At 41.9% G+C, this 19,464-nt stretch overlaps 1 protein-coding gene across 2 annotated transcripts; it reads right to left on the bottom strand.

The window, feature by feature from the left end:
* Positions 1-49: 49 nt before the first annotated feature.
* Positions 50-18,647, bottom strand: LOC115057268 (protein APCDD1). 2 transcript variants are annotated; one of them, XR_003841921.1, is made up of 6 exons: positions 18,243-18,647; positions 13,046-13,232; positions 12,024-12,549; positions 4,671-4,992; positions 2,042-3,968; positions 50-1,277 (listed from the first exon to the last, which is right to left on the bottom strand). XR_003841921.1 is itself a non-coding variant. In XM_029524264.1 (5 exons), the coding sequence occupies exons 1-5, from the start codon at positions 18,280-18,282 to the stop codon at positions 3,505-3,507; spliced, it is 1,539 nt and encodes a 512-aa protein (XP_029380124.1). In that variant the 5' UTR covers positions 18,283-18,647; the 3' UTR covers positions 1,916-3,504. The 2 variants fall into 2 exon arrangements, 1 of the variants encoding a protein (XP_029380124.1); XM_029524264.1 differs by lacking the exon at positions 50-1,277 and having other exon boundaries at positions 1,916-3,968.
* Between the last annotated feature and the right edge of the window lie 817 nt (positions 18,648-19,464).

Raw genomic sequence — 19,464 nt, 5'->3', positions numbered from 1 at the left:
TGATGCACTTCAAAAATTCGTTTTGTGCCGTTAAAAATGACTACTAGGATTTTTTGTGCCACGTTTCCCATCAGTATTGTGTTTTTTTTTTTTCTTACTCTACAGTCTGAGCTGACCATGTGTTTTAAATACTTTTTAGTTATGACTATTTGGTTATTTCTGTTATAAGATGCCAAGAGTCACAAAGTTTAAAAGGGAAAAAAGACTAAACCTCAGACTTTCTTCTTCTTTTTTCATAAACTTAAAAAGTAAATTTTCTGTTACTGGATCAAGTTTGAGGTTTTTTTGTTTGGAGTTTTTTATTTTTTTAATTTTTTTTTGGACCAGATGAATCAAGGTCGAAGTTTGGACCTCATCTCATTGCTAGTTAATTCAATATAGTTAGGAAGGAAAGGAATTTTTATTGCACGTTTTAATGATTCCATTTTGCACTGAAACTGTTACTCTGGATAGTTGAGCTTCTTCCAAAGTAATTTCATACACTTTTTGGTACATTGTGGTGTTTTGGATGACAAAATCTGTTGCGGTCGTTTGGGTCTGTACTTAACTCATTTCAGCCTGATGAGTAAAAATCAGAAACTTTTTTACAAGATGCTTGCTTTTCCCCAAAAGTGAAGCCTGCAATCATTTCATTTAGGCAAAAAGTGAGATGATTGATGGCGTCTCCTGGAGGAAGGGGCCGGGAAAAGACCACGAGATGAACTTACTTGGCAGTAAAGAGTGGGAAAACTCTATGTCATTAGTGTCAGGTATAAATACATATAAATTTCACTTAATATACTCGATTATCTCCAATTTAATTCCCACGTTTTAAGGCATCTGTCTAATTAAAAGTAAATAACTAAATAAGAAATAGATGTTTCTATTCAATTAGAATTTTTTTTAGGCCGTTCAGCTTTATCAGTAACATTGAACTTACATGTAATAAGAACTAGATGCAAAAAGTTGTCATCAAATTTGCAGTATGGCCAGTTGTGTATCTGATATCCAAACCACAGGAGCATGTGACTTTGATAAAGTCAACCTGCATTTTTAAGCTAATTCTATCTATGCTACAGAGCTGCTAAATATTATAAACCATATTCTACAGACCAACATTTCAATGAACGAACAGAATAACGCATCGTCATTCTTCTAACACTTCTTATTCAACTAAATAAGACTCAGAGATTTTGTCTTTAGCAGTTTGATCCCACCAGAAACTGTCGGTATGCATGTTTGTCTTGGTGCTTCTGGGACTTACCATTGATGTGTCTAATAAGGTTCAGGACTCACAGCTGCAGCAAATAAGGAAAATAAGTTTCATTATCAGACTTGACAGGGATTTCAAAAGCCATGTGCTACCATTGTGTATCAGAAATACTCAGTCCCTGTCCCCCAACTATCACCACTTGTGCTTTGTCGTTTCAAAATGGAATTTTCATTTACTCATTTATTTTCGCTTGCGTGTGTGATTCTTTTGTTTTTAAAGACGCGCCTAAGCCCGTTTGGGTTTGTTAAAATATAAACTAATCACAACAGCTAGGTGTCAGCGAATAAAAGTGAGACTTCTGAAACTCAAGTAACTGCTTGAGAGAACGCATATGTCCAAAAAGTAAATTAACGCCTGAGCTCAACACAACACCATGCTGATGACATCTAAAAGAGCCTCCAGTCTAAAGCCACATTTCGCCTTCAGTGCAGAGATGGTTGTTCTTGGCAGCTTTCATGTGTAACTCCCTCTTACATCAACTCCCTAAATCCATAAAAAAAAAAAAAAAAAAAAAAACAGTTTTAGATGCTCTAAAGAAAACATTAAATCTTATGAAGGGATTAACAAAAATATTTTTCCTGGTTGATGTTCCGTATGTGCAACACAAAAGCTACTGTGGCTGTAAGACGAGGAGGAATGTAAACAATAGATCAATAATGGAAATTATAACATTTTTAATCTTCTACGGGTATCCAGTTACAAAGACATTTCTTGGAGCCTAGTTCAGGTTCTTTAGTCTGCGTACACTGAACAAACCGACGCTACAGAAAGCGTTTGTGAGCGACTTACCACGCAGGTAACGCGACGACATCTTCAGACAAGAGATTCAGCACTGGGAACCAATGGCTGTTGTCTAATAACCACAACCTGATGACCTTATTCCCAATGGAGGTATGTTGAATAAAAAAAAAAAAAAAACACCTGGAGGAGCAAAGAGCACAAAGTCTGTTTTCATTTCCTTTCACTGATTCCTCTGGGATTCAGACAGCTGCACATCTGAACAGCTCAAAAGTGTCTGAACATATTTAATTATACCTGCTGACCAAATTTCACACATTCAATCCTTTACTTATTGTGCGCAAGATCTCAGGAGAATTTGGAAATTGTTGGGATTCGTTTTCATAATATTTGGTGACATTTTTAACAACGTCTTTGTGTGAGTGGCTTGTGACTTTTGCATGAGTCAAACCAGCATTCCTATATAATTTCATTAGTGGGTCATAGACTCAATTATTGTGTCAAATGACCTTTAACACTAAAAAAACAAAACAAAACTGTAAATTCAAATTTAGATCTCGAGCAAATGGAGGACATTATTAATGACAGAAACAGTGGCAGGTGTTCAACAGTTCTGGTGAAATTATTGAGAGAACATGTTATAAGATCAGATTTTATATTCTTCCCCTTGTGGAATAAAAAATTTGACTTATTTATCAAAGCAATACTTATGGATCAAATTATTATTTCATGTAATTTTACACCCGTTTACCAAACTGACAGATACTTTATTTTCCAGTTCTAATTGAAGATGGAATGTCTTAAGTTGCTTTAATTATTTTGCTAATTTTACAGCAGTTATTTCGGAAACGAATATATTTAACTTAATTTTCCAGGTAGTTTCCAAATCCCAGTCAAAAAAAATAGCTCAATTTCAAGGTCAAATGTCAAGCCAGTGAAAATGCAGCTATGAGCAGGAGATGAAGGAGTTTTATTGTATCCCAAATAACAGTTTGTCACCCAGTAGATGACGGAAACTGCTGCAGATTTCAAGCTATATTAAAAAAAAAAAAAAAAAACTTGCTGTAATATAAGTCGGGTGATTTCTTTTTACTGTAAACAGCGACTCACAGGCATATCTCCTCAAGACAAGGAGCTCTTTGTCCGAGAGTTCAATAGAGAAAATGTTTCCCCGCATCAAACTTGAATTTTGTAGGTAAATACGCTTTATAAAACATCACAGGGCTGTGAGGATATATAGACATCTTTGTATATTTGTGGAAACTCGGGCCAGTTTGTCTTTGGTTCCACTGTAAAGTGCAGTTTCTGTGGTGCAGCAGTGTTGGAGTCTTTGGCAACTGGGGCGGAGTTCAGAGGATCGGGGGCACCAGTTTTCATCCTTCTCCTCCTCAAAGAGGGAAAGTTAAACGTGAACATATGTTTTAAAAAAGCAGTCTCTCTGTCTGCTGTTGTAATCCACACTCTTGTTTGGTGTCTTTATGAGAAAAAAAAAAAGAAAAGCTCAAACTGCCTGTCTAGCTTTGCCAGAAAAGCAGCACGGACATGGCGAACGCAGCCAAAGCCACAGTGACGTGTTTCTCGCTGCCCCTGTGCCATCCCGTGCAGTCGTTGTGGTGCAGCAGAGGCCTGTAGCTGTCGTCCCCTTGGCCATGGTTGGACGGCTGGCTGCTCGCCGAGCACTGGACCAGCGGCATCTGGTAGGACGTGGCTCGCTTGTCCGGGCGGTCCGGACTGGAGCCGTCGCTGGGACGCTGGCCGTTGTAGAGCAGGTAGCGGCCGTGGGCGTCCTGCTCCATGCGGAAGAGTTCGTACTCTGTGTGCGGGAGCCGGATGCCCAGCGCCACGCAGCCGTTCGTTACGGTGACGTCCTGCTCCACCCCGACCTGCCAGGACCCCTGGGCTCCGCACTCGTTACCATTGAAGACGTTCAGGAGGGAGGTGGTGGCCAAGTCCATGGGCGTCACCCTCATGTGGTTGACTAGAGCGAGGAGGACACAAGAAGATGTGTTGGCTGCGAGGGATGTATCGCTGCAGAGTGACACTAAACCTGAACAAGGCCCTGAAACAACGGCCCTCATGTAAGTACCACTGGTCCCTCAGGGATCATGTTTAGGATCCTCTCTGAAACTCGCCCAGACTTTCGAGTAACACTGACGGGGTTTTGTTTCTGTCATCTATAAAATGAGGCCAGACTTTAATCTGTGGTGTCAGGAAATGAAAGGTCAGACTTCTCAGTGTCTCCAGGATTTATTTAAAACCCATGTGATTGTCTGACTGATCCTTTCACTTCTTTTTAGTGTTAATTAAAACAATGCTATCAGAAATATACACCAGGATAAAAGAAAGTGTCTTTATAGCGTAACTTGATATGAACAAACAGCCTCCAATATCATTAGTCATCACCAATAGTCATCTGAACTTAACTCAAATGAGCTGTCAGTTTCTTAATGTGTCATGCTGTTCAATTTATTTGTAAAAAGGAACTTGTGGCAGTAAACCTGCGCAGTAAATATGGTAAAAAAAAAAAAAAAAAAAAAGGGAGCTCACAAACGAACGTGTGACACCTTGTTTACTTAATCCTGCACTAACTTAAATTAACTAAATGTATTAAAGAGGGAGGGGTGTTCCAGAAAGAGATTTTTAGAATTCAAGTTGTGAATAAAAATGATCAGCCTGCTACCTTTGAAGACGAAGTCCGTCCCGCCCATGACCCGGGTGGAGTGAAGGCCCCGGCTGTAGCGTCCGCGGGCGTAGATGGTGAAGGTTGGGTGTTTGCAGACGGGGTCGGAGTAATGGTAGTAGTGGCCCTCCCAGGTGTGGTTGTTGTCGTGGAAGATGAAGTGGCGGGTGAGGAAGAGGACCTCGGGCCGGACCTCGCAGCGCTGGCTCACCCACTGACCGTACAAGCCAACCGTCAGGTCGGCCCGCGGCGGCAGGATGGGGGGGTGGAACTCATCAGAGCGGTAGATGATGCGACAGGCGATGCAGCCGTGGTCGTGGTTCTGGAGGCAAAGAGAGGAGAAGGTTTCCCCGATGGTGAGGTACAGCTTCTAGCAATTTACAGAAGTTACCCGTCAAAAATTTAAATCAGCTGTCAGGAAACACGGCAAAAGAAAAAACAAACAAAACACTAAATGGTTTATTAAATAATATAATAGAAAAAATGGCTCTTTAAAAAAGACAAAACATGCAAAAGGTCAACTAGAAATTCAAATTTCTGAATAAAAACAGACATCAATAAATTGACATTAGCAGCATTGAGCTTTGATTTAATATTTAAATGTTACAGATGTTGATGTGGGAGACTTTGGCTCCTTATGGTCATTTTTTTTTTTTAACATTACATTAAAGGTGCCGCCTGTCCGATTTGAACATTTCCAGCTTTTGCACCCTCTTGTGGTGAAGTCACTGAAACATGCGTGAGCTGAAAGTGACATCAAGCTGCGCTGATTTCAGCAGAAACACAATGAACCTGTCAAACTGAAGTGCAGCATTAAACTTGAGTCAACAACCTGTTGAACTGTGAGTTTGTAAACATTTTACAGCCTGGAGTTGCCGTTCAACATCTTCCTGCTAAGATCTGCCATGTTGGAAGACATCTGTCAGCACTGAATTTTTTATTTTTTTATTTTTTTTTAAATCCATCATCTCTATATTGTGTCGTGAAATTCGCATAAAAAGACGGCTGGCGTCAGTTCAGAGGTGAAAGAGGAAAATCTGTTTCCCTCAGTCTGAACCGCCGTTGGAAGCCGGACAAGGTTCCAGCATTTTCTCAGCGATCACATCATTTTACAGGAAAAGACAGACGTCGGGTCCAACAAAAAGCCATGACACAGGAAACACCAAGGCGAGGTTTCAAACACTGCGATTCCTTTTAAAATTGCTGCGTTATTGACAAGTGAGGATTTTGCTAATCCATTGATGCCCAATAATCACTCTTGAGTTCAGATCGTTTTTGGTTTAGCGGCGCCCCGGAGCTGCATGTGGTCACGGTCTCCACAGACAGTGACAGCTGTGGCGTCTCTGGCTGCAGAGCGAACTTGAGGTCCTGGTGGATTCAGGGCTGGAAGCCCTCATAGTGTAATCCACCAAACTCCAGACCGAACTCCAGGGAGGCCGTGGAGCTTTTGTTATTTGAGGGTGGTCAAAATTTAAGACCTAACCTCAGTGACCCAATCACTCTTTTTCCCAGACAACATTCAGCCTGCAGGAGATTTATGGAGCATAAAGAAGAAGAAGAAGAAACTGTGACTGTATCACTACATCCTGCATATGAGATAATCCCAGTGCAGTGAGAGGTTAATGGGAAAGGCTGTGACGGTCTATGAGAGTTAGGAGTTTAATAATTAATTAATAAATAAATAAATAAATAAATACATACATACAGTAGACGTGTTTAAATTCACATCTAAGTTTAAAGTCACAGTTCTTTCCTAAAACTAAACCATAGAATAGTAAAATTGAATTGAGCAACTTAACAATTGGAGGTTTTAACTCGAAGGAGCCAAACACAGTCGAGATTTTCTTTCTGCGAAAGAAATCAAATGTTGTCGGACCAGCTCCCTCACTTCTGTCGCCTTTTTCATGTTATTTCATGTTATTGTCAGAACAACGTGGAGCTCTGCAGTGCAGAGCGTAGTAACACTGTCTTCCATCTCTGCCTTCCGGACAGACAGAGGGTTTCAGAGTCGTAACCAAAAGCTGGGACACACATTAATAGTTTCCATGAACTTTCAGGACTTAATTTATGTCCATTGCTGCAGGAACTGATTTCTACGTCCCTTGAAAACGGCCTGATTCCTGTGAAATTCACATGATGTTTCAGTTTTCGGTGACCTGAACTTTTTAGACAGGCAAGAGTTCCTGTAATCGTGACGGAGATCTGCAGGAACTCCGGGCCCATAAAACAGAGACAGTCTGTCTGAGCCAACATGAAACATAGTCCAACAAAGAACATGTTTTTCTTCAATGAATGGTGATCATCTGAGGACACAAGTAGTACACATGTGTGTGTGTGTGTGTGTGTGTGTGTGTGTGTGTGTGTGTGTGTGTTGTAGTAGGGTGGAGGTGGCTAACACAATGAGATGTCTTCCAGGCTCTCTCATATGCGAACAGCTCCGTGTTTGTGCATCATCCATTTTTTTTTTTTTTTTTTTAAACCGCGCTAATATCCAATTTTCTCTCACTAAACAACTCCTACACACAAGTAGAAGCATTTCGTTTAGCCTTCTTCTAGCACAATGAACAAATCTGCTTTTCCTCTTTCCAATGTCACCAGCATGTGACGAAACACCCAACACCTCAGTTGAGCACAGATTTCTTTGCTCTTTTGGCGGGTGGGGGGGATTAAAATAATTCTCAGTGGGCTACCATGTTAATTTCACATTATCCTTAATGTACACAGTGCTGGTTTAGTCTGCATATCCTCAAACCTGCAGGGTTTCCTCTAAGCACACAAAGACTCTCTGAACAAATGAATGCTGAGCTTTTCATTATTGAAGAAATGAGTCACTAGACCTCGAGCTGTGGAACAGTTGGATCAACAACCAATAACTTATTTATGGCCCATAAATTTCTCGCATGTCAGTCTGTTTTCATCCGTATCAAGTAATCAATGCCACAACTGCACTCTGAATCTCTTCTAAAGTTTACATCTTGTTTGTAGGAAAGTAGAAATGAAAACGTATCTAATTCATGATAAAGACTGGCTCTAAAATAACAGAAATATCCTTCAGACTGTGTGGTTTCTCTTTTTTAATCATTTAATTCCCCGTACAAATTCCTGACACTTTGTTGTATTTATGTCCACAGAGAGCTCTGCTCTGCAGTATTTCATCCTTGACAGATGTTTAATTTAAGTGTCTAGACAATATTAATAGTGAATAAATTATACAAATGTATGTAATTTTGTATCCGAACACATTTTCGGCCCTGAGTTGCCTGAACGAGCTCCAGCGCTAAAGGTCGGACAGGCTGTGCGTTATGTGGCCTGAGAGGCAGAACTCAAGGAAAACAAACCAGCAGCTCTTTCTATTGGCACGAGCGTCTGAGGTCATCACTAATTAATGTGTCTGTTTAATTGGTAAAAAATGTTATCAGATAAAGAAAATGAGCAGTTTTGAACGTCTATTATTGTGACTTCCTGTTATCTCGTCGTCATTTTGAGGCAGCCAGTCGCAGAAGAAAAAAAAACAACAACCCATAATTAGGTATACATTTTCTCTCTCTTCAAATTTAACAAACACTTGAGTGCGGTTTCATCTTCTCGTGTAACTCTCACTAAGGAAGCCCATAAGCGAATTTCCCCAAAAATTTATAATTATATCTTGAATTTTCAGACGGGGTGTGTTTGCCTTGGTTATAAAACCTCCTGCTTCGACTTATGGCCATTGTGGTTGCAATCTACTTGCATCATCTCAGCTCCAGCTTTGATTTTTTATTTTATTTTTTTTTACCCTGCCAATCCCCCCTCCCCCCAAAAAAAGTAAGAGTTAAACTGAAGTAACTGAAAATGATGTAAAATATCTGAGGAAACTTGGCGACTAGTGATAATTTTCGGCTGTTCTTTCAGGTAAATCATCTGTTGTTGGGTTGTGATGGAGAATTTTTACCTTTTAAGCAACCACACAAACCCAGATGATGTCAGTTTTGTAGTTTACTGAATCAATCGATTCATCGTCTCAACCCCACACCACATTCGTTGCTGCGTTTTGGCTGGGAAAACGTTGTTTGAACTAACTTTCAGGATTATAAATGAACAAGCAATGACAGCAAAATCTTCACACACACTTCATAAATAACAGGAAATGATAGCTGGGATAGCTCGAGTTGCTACAAGTTGTTGGACAGTTGTTTTTTTTTTTTTGTTTTTTTTTACCCTTTTGCAAAGAGAAACAAGGACACGATGGAGGTTATTACTGCCTTAGCTTCACATAAATTACCTTCATTCATTTCATTTTTTACTACATTGGCAAAAGCGTTTGTCCGAAGCGACGTACAAATGAGCTGCAATCCCAACCGCAGAAGATCAAGGCGCATTAGAAGTGAATTCACTTTGTTTGGCAGCCATCTTTCATTTGGACATGTTGGGGATTACTGCTGACAGTCCAGGAGCCAACATTTTACGAGGAAAAGAAACCACGCCACTCTTTAACATGCTTATTTAGAAACCTGCTGGTGACAGCAAGCAGAGCCATGTTTAGATTAACCTGCATCTGAATTCTATTCATATTTCTATATTTAGTACTCATTGTAAGCCATTCTTTTGTTCTTCCTTTTAATTTATTTGTATTATTTGTCCATGCTGCTGTAAGAGATTATTTTATCCACAGGGAAATTCTTTTATCTCTCTATCATAATAAGAGTCTTATTTTTGACCGATTGGCTTCGTTGCATATATTTTATGTGTGTTTCAGACAACGTAATTTGAACCAGACTCCGAGCACATTACGGTGCATCGTTGCAAATGAGTTTCTACATAATGGATACAAGCAAAAAACAGGAGAACCGCTGAAATGCTTTCCCAACATAAAAACAGCTCCCTTTCTAACGAGGTCGTTATCAAGTGGTGATTACGCTGCTTCAGTGATGTGGTCGTGAACCAGGCGGCAAAAAAAACCAACAAAAATAACCCAAAACAAAACAAAACTGAAAAGCTTACAAAACAAAGTCTCCTTCCTTGCTCTTGCATCACTGCTGAGGTCTGCCCAATAACCACAAATTACTGGCACCAGCAAACGTCCTGGCCTGGGACCAGCTCCGGGTACAGAATTTAAGATTAATGGATTGGCTCTACTACACGGCAATAAAAAGAAAATCCCTGAAAAGAAACCAATTACAACCTCAAGTGATGGAGAGCACGCTGTGTGTAGGAAGGAGTGAGATAGTTTTCCCTAATATTCATGAGAAAAAAAATATAGATTTTCAAACCTAATTTGCCGTCCGTTTTCAGTTGATGACAGGCTGAGACCAAAAGCTATAAAAATACTCCACATTTATACAGCTGAAAATGTATTGTAATACCGGCCAGTGTTTCAGAAGCTCAACCAGAATACTCACTCATGTCTGTTGTGATCTAGCATTTAAAAGATCTATTACGATCATTTTATTTGAATTTTTAAATCATCTGTAGCATCTTTTTCCAGCAACGATGGCCCCATTAACTGTAAGGAGTTCATTAGCGTAGTTAAATGTTAACACCATGTTCTTTTGATGATCCTCAGTAAGGAGGACGCTGCTCCGATGCAGCAGTTTTTGTGCAGAAGTCATTTTTAAGCAGAATTTCCTGCAGCTCCAGTGGAGCGGGCTGCTGGCAGAAATCTCACACGTGCATCTCAAAATCTCGGCGCGACAAACGAGTTATGAAACGCAGCGAGGTTAGTGAAGTACGCAGGAGCATCAAACGGAAATACTCAGGGAGGCTAAAGTACTTGAGTAAAAGTATTTGTGATTACTTCCGGAAAAGCAGCTGCAGATACTGTGAATCACGCCTCCTCTTCCTCATGCCGCAGTATGAGTCGAGCCTCAGGCACGCCTGAGCTCAGACCTGGTATGTTCTCACCGGAATAATTCACATGGCCGCATGATTCCAAACTCTGGGAATACCACATGTTGATCTCTTCCAGAGATAGAGCCGGGTTTCACGCTGTTCCTCCGTGGGCCGGGGGGGGGATTAAAGAGAGCAGCTCTGGTCATTATACCGCCGCGGGAGAGCTTGTCAGATCACAAACCCCTCACTTCACACTCCGTTTACATTCTGATCAGCAACACCAAGCCCCGTCATCCGCATACAAATGGATGTTTATTTAGACAGCAGCCCTGACCGGGATTTCATTGTAATCTCTTTGGAGGGTGACAGTGAAAACACCACTCTAGAGTTTCATCCAGCAGGGAAACTGCTGTTCAGCAGTGTAAATAGAGAAATTACATCCAAAAAGCACACTAGAGAGAGAGAGGAGGGGGGGGGGGGGGGGGGGGGTAGGAGGATGAAATGAGCATGAACAAAGTTTCTGCTTTCTCCGATGGAAAATGTTTGGTGTGTACGGGGTTTAAGTGCATAATTCAAATATCCACAGATTCTTAATCACATTGTGATCCAAGAGTAATTAAAATTTTATGCATTTTTATCCATTTGGTGTAACAGATCAAGTTCTCAATTGCAGAAAGTTACAATAAATTAACTTTGCAGCTGTCTGCACGTCTTAGGACTTTGTTGCTTTTTCTTTTTTTTTTAAATCTGCCACTCTGAAACAAAATGAGGAGTCTCACTGTCATATGCTGTCTTCCTCAGGCGTCCTCACTGCCTGGAGTAGACTGCATTTAAAGATAACGGCCATAAAATTTTTTTTAAAATTTCAGCTAAAGCCCTTTTTGGTGGTTCTGTCTCTTTGCAAACCTCCCTGCGCCAAACCAGATTTGGGTATGTGGCTGATTAACGGATGCCTTGATCATCATTATTGGCAGTATAAATAATAAATAAGACATTGACCTTAGAGGCCGTCCCCGTTGCAAACAAGCCCCAACCACAGACTGGATATGAAGGAGGACGTAGCAGCTCCGAGAAGTGAAGCCATGATCGAAAAAAAGCTGCATTTCATATCATGACCATCAGGGGGCGACTCCACTTGGCGTAAAAAGAACAGTTTTTATTTGTGTCAATGAGACACTTTTTACTAGCTCAGATTCTTCAACATAACTCGACATTTAAAAAAAATAATAATAATAAAAAAATTCGCATCTCGAGGAAAATAGACCATAAAACAAGGGATTTTTAGGACCTGCTGGAGAAACACGAACTCCAAAGATGGTTTCAAAAACAGCAGCAGAACGGTGACTCAAATTAACGGGCTCTCGTGGGGATGCAGAAGACTTCCCGATATTGTTGCTGCTTAGTTATTGACGAAATCGTGCTCCAAATCAGAGCAGAAATGAATTTGAAACATGAGCTTTGCAAACGTTTTGTACGTTTTGAGGGAAATGAATCAGCAGCAGAAAGGACCTGGGGGCCCTTTTCCTTCTCACGTAGTGGACTGACCTTGGCATTTTGCAGGGCGGTCTGGTAGCTGGAGGGCTTGTAGTACAGCCTCTGTGACGGCTCTGTGTGGATATCTCCCAGAAACAGCTCCTCCACCAGGTGATCCAGGTTGTGGTGCAGGTACTGCTTTTCCACCCTCAGCAGCTGCAGCTCGTGCATGGCAAAGTTGAGCTGCCTGGAGCAGTCGTAGCCGCCCTCCTCGCTCCACAGCTCGTAGATCACGCTGGGCTCCCAGGGGCCCTTCACGGCTCCCCGGCAGCTGTGGTTGAGCCGCTGGCTGAGCTCTTTGGCCACCGTGGCCGTGTGACACACCATCTGGACACGGTGGAGGTGGTATTCCGCCTCCGTGCCGCCGCGGATGATCCAGGAAGCCTGTCGTAGGCGCAGACGACCCCGGATCACCAGAGTGTAGGTGGGTTTGGTGCAGTGGTTGTCCTCGTAGTAGAACTGGTGAGCCTGGAAGGTGTTGTTGGGGTAGAAAATGTAGGATCGCGTCAAGAACTCCGGCCCTGGTCTCACCTCACAGCTGCAACCAAAAACAGAAGAAGGGTAAATGAGCATTCATGGCACGATTTTAGACTGAATTGAACTGTGTTGTTGTACTCCACCTGGGGTCAAAGATTTGTTATGTTTGTGTGGTAGCATCACAAACGTCAGTCATTTTGTTGCCACTTTGGGCCAGTTAGAAGAATGTTAACAGTTAAAATAATGTGTTTACAAGTTATGGCTTTGAGAAAACAAAAACCCAAAACGATGTGAATTTGGTCATGTGGTAAATATACTGCTTCCGTTGCCGGGCTTACACATTTGTCTCTTGAGTTATAACCAAAAAAAAAGGTGTTTTGGGAAGTCATCATGACCTTTGACCTCTGGCTCCCCCTCCACAAAAACAACCATGAACCTCTGCTAAAAAAACAAAAGCAAAGAAAAGCTGGCCCAGAATGGCCAGTATGGATAATATCGATGTCCTGGCTTCATACCTGCAGGATACACAGAAAACAGGAAGCTGTGTCGTCGTTTACCTGGTGGACACCCAGTGACCCTCCACATTGGGAGGCATCTGCACAGTGATCCGGGCGCCGTTGTGGAGGTGCTTCAGCATGTGTTGGCATTTGGAGTCTTTGACCGCCCGAAGGCCGAAGGTTTTCTCCAGGGAGAGACGGCCGGAGTGGCCGTCTGCGTAGTGGAGGGACGAGCCTTCAGCCCAGCCTGATGGGAAGAACAGCCAAGAAGATTTCACTCAGTGTGGTGGGGTGAGGAGGAAGGACAGGCCATTCCTTACAGCCAGACAATCGAGATGACTGAACCACAAACACGGTGAAAATGGGCCTCACAGATAAAACCGATTGGTTCCACCTGAAGAGGTTTACAAATGAAAATGTTTTCTTTTATATCTTGACATCCTGATACTGTGATAGCCTGATGCCTGAGCCTGGGATTGGCTCACAGCAGCACAGCTCTTTAAGGCTAATCAAAAGGCTAACTACCCCCCCACCTTTTTTTTTCCTGAACCAAGTTTGCTCTCACGTTTTAAATGACCCGTTAACTGTCTGTTTGTTGTGTTTTGAGGCTTTAGTTCAATCGTTTGAACTCACGTTATCACCAAAGGATGACAGGGTTTTATCAGTGGCCTTCACATTGGCTTATCACGGGATGAAAAGGCAACGTTTGTGTACCAAAGCTGAACAACTAACACACAACTTTCTGCTCTCGCATAAAAACCGCCCCCCCCCAAAAAAACTGACATCAAGCTACACACAAAGTTAAAAGGACACAAGCAGCACTGAAATTCAGACACTCAGTTCTCATCCTGTCTGTGAATACCCTCAATGCACCACATGAAATAACAATACCTTCAGCAATGAGCCAAGCTTAGGGAGGATAAGATGTCGGAAATGAAAGCATTTTCAAAGCTCAGAGCCAAAGAAAGCCTTGAAGCTCACATTCCAGTGAGGATCTATTCCATGTAATACTCTAATATAATCAGAATCTGCCTTGAAATGGGAAGACTTTTCATTGAATTCTTCCTGTCAGACCTGACTCGCCTCTCAAAAATGATTTTAACGCCGAGGAATGTTTGCCTGTGCTTTAATTCGAGACTAATAAAGTCTTACGGAGGAACGCAAACATCTGATTAAAGGAAGACAAACGCTCCACAAGGAACAAAGATATATCCAGCTGTTTTACACCCCAGTGAGTCAGCTCTTGTCAGCCGAGGCTTGTGTTTAATTCACCACATCACAGCTCTGCTCTGTGGAAACACCGGACAGTTGATCCCCCGACTCAGCTGGTGGAATTAGTAATGCAGCTCTGCTGGCTGGAGCCGCGTTAAAAATCAAAGGAAAGGCTTCACAGCAGTTTGCTGCATGTTATACGTGTGTGGGGCCCTTTTTTTTTTTTTTTTTGCACCTGTAGTAAGCCTGCAACGGAGCAAAAGACCCTGAATGGCTGCCAACCGCTTGTTTTTACAATGAGGAGAGCAGAAACTAACAGTGTGTGTGAATTTAAAAAGGAAACCCGCTGAGAGGCGAAAATACAAACACAGTTTTAACCTCGCTCGGGTTTCCGCAGGTCAAATACCACCAAGGGGTTTAACGGCAGGTGTATTCTGGGGCGGGACAAAACACACAAAACGAGCGCCAATATTTACATGTTTAGAGCCAAATGTGCGACTGGGCATGAAGCAGATCTTTTCATTCATTTCATTTTTTTTAGAAATATATCACATATGAGATGTTTGGTCTTGATTTCTTGTTTCTTTTAGGGAATATTATTATTATTATTTTTTTTTTTTCAGCTCACACATACACACACAAGGTTGCCAGTTTATGAATCGTTTAGGAGAAGGAGATAAGATGGTGAACTTTATGTAATTTGAGAAATGCTGCCAACATTGATACTGTGGAACAGTTTCAATGCTAAATTGAGTAAGATTTGAATTCTGGAAAGGAAATTAAAGAAATATTTTGGACCTTTTCAAACTGCCAACTCTTTCTTCTCACTAAAAAGACGATGAAAAAAAAAAAAAAGTGTGTTTATCTGTAGTGTTTATATTAAATGGCAGATGTGGGTAAACAGAGCCGTGCCATGTCTGATGTTGGCCTGTTTGATTTACCATTAAACGCTGCCAAAGTCATTGAGCTGATCCGCAGTCAGACTTGTTTCAGACCGACCTGTGGCTTGGTAGAAAATATCAGAATTATGATGAAACGTGGGCTTTATTTAGAGCCGTTTCAAACAGTTGCAAATCTTTTTTTTTTTTTTTTTTTTTAAACACGAAAGAGTTACATCAGATCAAAGCCAAAAATGAAAACCGGCTCAAAATGGAAAACAGACTTTTAGGAAAATAAATGAGAAAATGATTAAAAGGAGCCTGTTTGCAAAATGACTTATTAAGAGGAAGCGTTGTGTGTCGCTTTGTGTAGACATTTTGATGTTGAATGTGTGAGTGGTAACTTTCTTCAAACGCACACACAAAAAAAAAAAAAAATAAAATAAAGAAGATCTAAACTCCTCCCTCATTAGGGTCAATCATCAGAACCATCAGAAAGCTCTGGTCATAAACTGCTGCGCTCTATCTGAATCAAAGCGCCCACAAAAACTCCCAGAGCCCTAAACCACAGAGAACATTTCCAGTTGGCTCCATCCCACCGGTGAGGTAACAGCACTGGGACCCCAGACAAGCTGAGAGACTCCACTTCGTTTATGGGAAGAGAGGAAAAAAAATAAAAAAATAAAAAAATCCAGAAGTGCCCGAGCAGAGACCAGACAAAGGACTGTTCTTTGTGTTATCTCAGACTTTGGCAGGCACCACGGACGACGTGAAGAGGGTGAAGCAATAACAAGACACTTCCAGGTAACTAAATCCAGAGGAGGGAAACGTGAAGTTTTAAATCCGAGTCAGCTCGAGTGTTTTTATTTCATTTTCATCTCTACGAGGTTTCAAGTCCTGTTCTCCGTGTCGCTGACAGCTGCATCCCGATTAGGATTTTACATTCTGCACGCATACAACACTGTGTTGTTTTTTTTGTCAGCAGCACTGTGAAGCTGATCATCAGCACACTAACATCTGGTCAACTCCATCTGTGATTCGTGTTGCAGTTTGGACTGAAGTACCAGACCAGCTTCATGATGCGTTTAAAACATTTCCTGAGTCACAACACACTCACATGTTCACGGCCATTTAGTACCAGCAGGGTCCATTCAGTCGCCCCAGCAGTCCATTTAGCAGAGAGTCTGGAGCTTTAAAGCATCTGAGGCTTTGTGCTCGACAATATTTGGATCTCTAAGTGGACAAAAGACATTAAAGTCCATCAGGAAATAAACAGAAATATGAAAATCTGCATTTTCATAGCGATTGGAAAACGCCATCCGATGGAAAACCATCACTAAATTGACTGAGGGGTTTTTTTTTTTTTGTTTGTTTGTTTTTTTCCACTCAGCACTGCAAGAATAAAGAGAATATATCTTCAGATACGTGGAATTCCTCCTACAAATGAATGAATCCTCACGGAGACAGTGCCGACACAGAGGGCCCGTGTCTCTCCCCTCCGCTCGTATGTCTGAACTTTTCCTGCATTTGCACGACATTACGCTGACGACATTTCCACTTCACCCCCGTCTGATATGAAACTACTTTTCTGACTGATGCCTCTGCAGTCTTAGCGCTGATTGTCCAGCCTTGCTGGAACGCCGCTGGTTGTCATTTTGTCGAACTGCTGATTTCCAGACAACTTTCACAGCTGATAAATACTGGTAACTGCTATCCAACATGAAAACCGACCAGAACTCAGAACAAGGTTGTAAAAAAAGCATTAAAAAAAAAAAAACATTAGCAGCTACTTTGGTTGTGTGATGTTGTATATCGACATTGGACCATGTTAGAGTTATATTACTTTGCTAAGATGCCTCTGTAGATCTTTCACAATCCTTTTTTTATGCTTTCTTCATTACATGTACACACACAGTATGTATATACAGCATTTATGGCCAAAAATACATTCAGAGTATAAATTTACTTTGTCATTATAACGCATTTTTCCTCTCAATGCAAATATGTATATTTGTTTTCCCACAGTTAAAATGACAGTACATGCAACATACCCATCATTCCTAGTTGAGTTTAAATTCACCACAATGTCATATTGAGTTGTACTGATACTTTTGCAAAGCTGTAACTTCGAACTATCCAGCTACAAGTCGAGGCTACTTCATAACCACATTTGAAACTTTTTCCTCCCATTTTAACTTTCAAATATCGGTATCGGAGGTCATGCTCTTGCTTGTAATTGGGATAAAAAAAAACCAAAAACAAACAAACAAAAAAAACAAAAAACAAAAAACGTTTCTCTTTTGACCAAACATTAAGAGAAACTGCCCGCAGAAGAAAGTTACTCGAGGCAAACATTTTGACTACTTGCACACATTTCTGAATAGCTGAATGGAATAAAACCGAAAGACCTTTTTTGGGGCCCAGCAGAAGATTCATCTCAGTGAAAAGGTGAAGCAGCTGCTGCTCCATTCGAGCCCATTTCTTTTTTTTTTCCCTCAGTGTCCTTTTCAAACTTTGGTGCTTCATCCTTGTTCGAGGGCTCCACGAGGTTCTTTCTCTCCCCCCTCCTGTGAATTTCCTGCACACCCTAATCTCAGCTGACAGTGCATTTCCATTGCCACTATGAAATGCTGCAATACACACACCACTTAATTGAACGTTGCATTCACTTAAACACACTTAAGGATAAGTGGAAAGTCCAAATACTGTTCTGTATCGTTGTATCTCAACCCCGTCATTTGAAGTCGCAGCCAAACGTTGCCTTCTGTCACTGGCAGCAGATGGACTGGGTCAACTGCCGTCCCATAATCCTCTGCTGCTCAAACTGGGTTTTCATCAGGAATGGCTGTTTTAAGTGGCTCTTAAGTCTCCCAGTGCTTTCATCTGCCCAGTTGCCCCTGGGGCAGCTTTTTATTGCTTTCCATCTATAGCCTTCAAACATTTACATCAAGGTGGCACCAGAAAAGATTATTCATGTTGGTAACACACACACACGCAGCCATGATGGCCAACAGGTGTGCTGAGACAGACACTGAGACAGACACTACCTGACAAACATGCATTTTAAAGTTCAGTTTGTTCAGTTTGAAGTGTCTTTGTTTCCATCCACACCTGCGCTCAAACGCAACACACACACAGCCCGACAAAACATGGAAACGTTTCCTCACCCAGAAGAGCAGCGAGCAGCAGGGCAGACGTCGGCCCCATCCCGGACTCCGGAGCACTGAGGAGGTGGTGGTGGTGGTGGTGGGGGGGGTTCACTGGTCACACCGAGGGGAGGTGGGGGGCTCCGGCTGTCCCTTTTACGCTGCGTCCTCCTTTATTCCCGCACAAATCCGCCCATTGTGGAGCCAAAGCGCGGAGCACACACTCCTGCGGTGTGTGCGCATCATAGGACACCTCCAGACAGGCAGACCAGAAGAAAATCCCTCAGCTCCGAGACAAAGACTCGCATATAAGAAACGAAGGAAAGCCTCAAGTTGTTTTGAGGTTTTTTTTTTTTTTTTCTTGGGGAAAGAAAAAGAGAGTTGAAGGTGAAAAGTAGGCAGCTCGGTCCTCCGTGCGTCCTGCGCCTCAGAGGAGTGTTTAACTGTGTTCAGACACCAGGCTGCATTCAATCACCACCACCTTCCTCCTCCTCCTCCTCTGCAAGAGACTTGGTGGGCGTGGAGTGTGTTGAAGTTTAGTCCCTTTAGGTGCTGCAAAAAAACAAAAAACATGTGCACGAGGTGTGTTAGTGCAGTGCTGAAAAATAAATCCAAATTAAACTAATGGAATCTTTCAAAACTTCAATACTGAACTTTGATTGGATTCTCAACGATAAAGGAAGTTTAACTTCACTTTCCGTGCACAAGCCCAAAAAAGACAAACTTAAGATCAAATAGTTGCAGCTTTTAAACAAAAAAATCCCTCCCGCTCGGGGTTTCATTCATTCCGCTGCTTTCCATCCTCCATATTATCGTTCATGATGGATGCTGCACATTTTTCTTGACTGTGACTCTCAAATTATCCCCCCTGTCATCATAGTTTGTCTGCCTGGAGGGAAGAACAACAGAGCTTCAGCAACACCTGTTGTGTGTGTGTGTGTGTGTGTGTGAGAGCGAGACCTTGGCCTTGAGTTTCTGTCTCTTTTCATCTGTGTTTTTGTTGCCGTTTTCTCTCTGATCTTTTGACCCGCAGGCGACTCTCCAGCTCCTCTTCCTTCATCCTTTGAACGCTGAGTTTATCTGCACTAGAGCCGCAAAGCAACTTTGTTCTCGTATCAGAATGCTGTTGTGTTGTCAATTCAAAATTAGATTTTCTGATAATCAGCTTCGTAACTTGTGACTTTTATCTTAAAATGACATTAAAAGAAAACCTGGAACGTGACACGGCAGGTGAGTTATCAGA

Source organism: Echeneis naucrates, chromosome 17 (assembly GCF_900963305.1).
Source record: "Echeneis naucrates chromosome 17, fEcheNa1.1, whole genome shotgun sequence".
Classification (NCBI taxonomy): Eukaryota; Metazoa; Chordata; class Actinopteri; order Carangiformes; family Echeneidae; genus Echeneis; species Echeneis naucrates.
The sequence above is the reverse complement of the archived record's forward strand: the minus strand, read 5'-3'. Positions and strand labels throughout refer to the sequence as shown.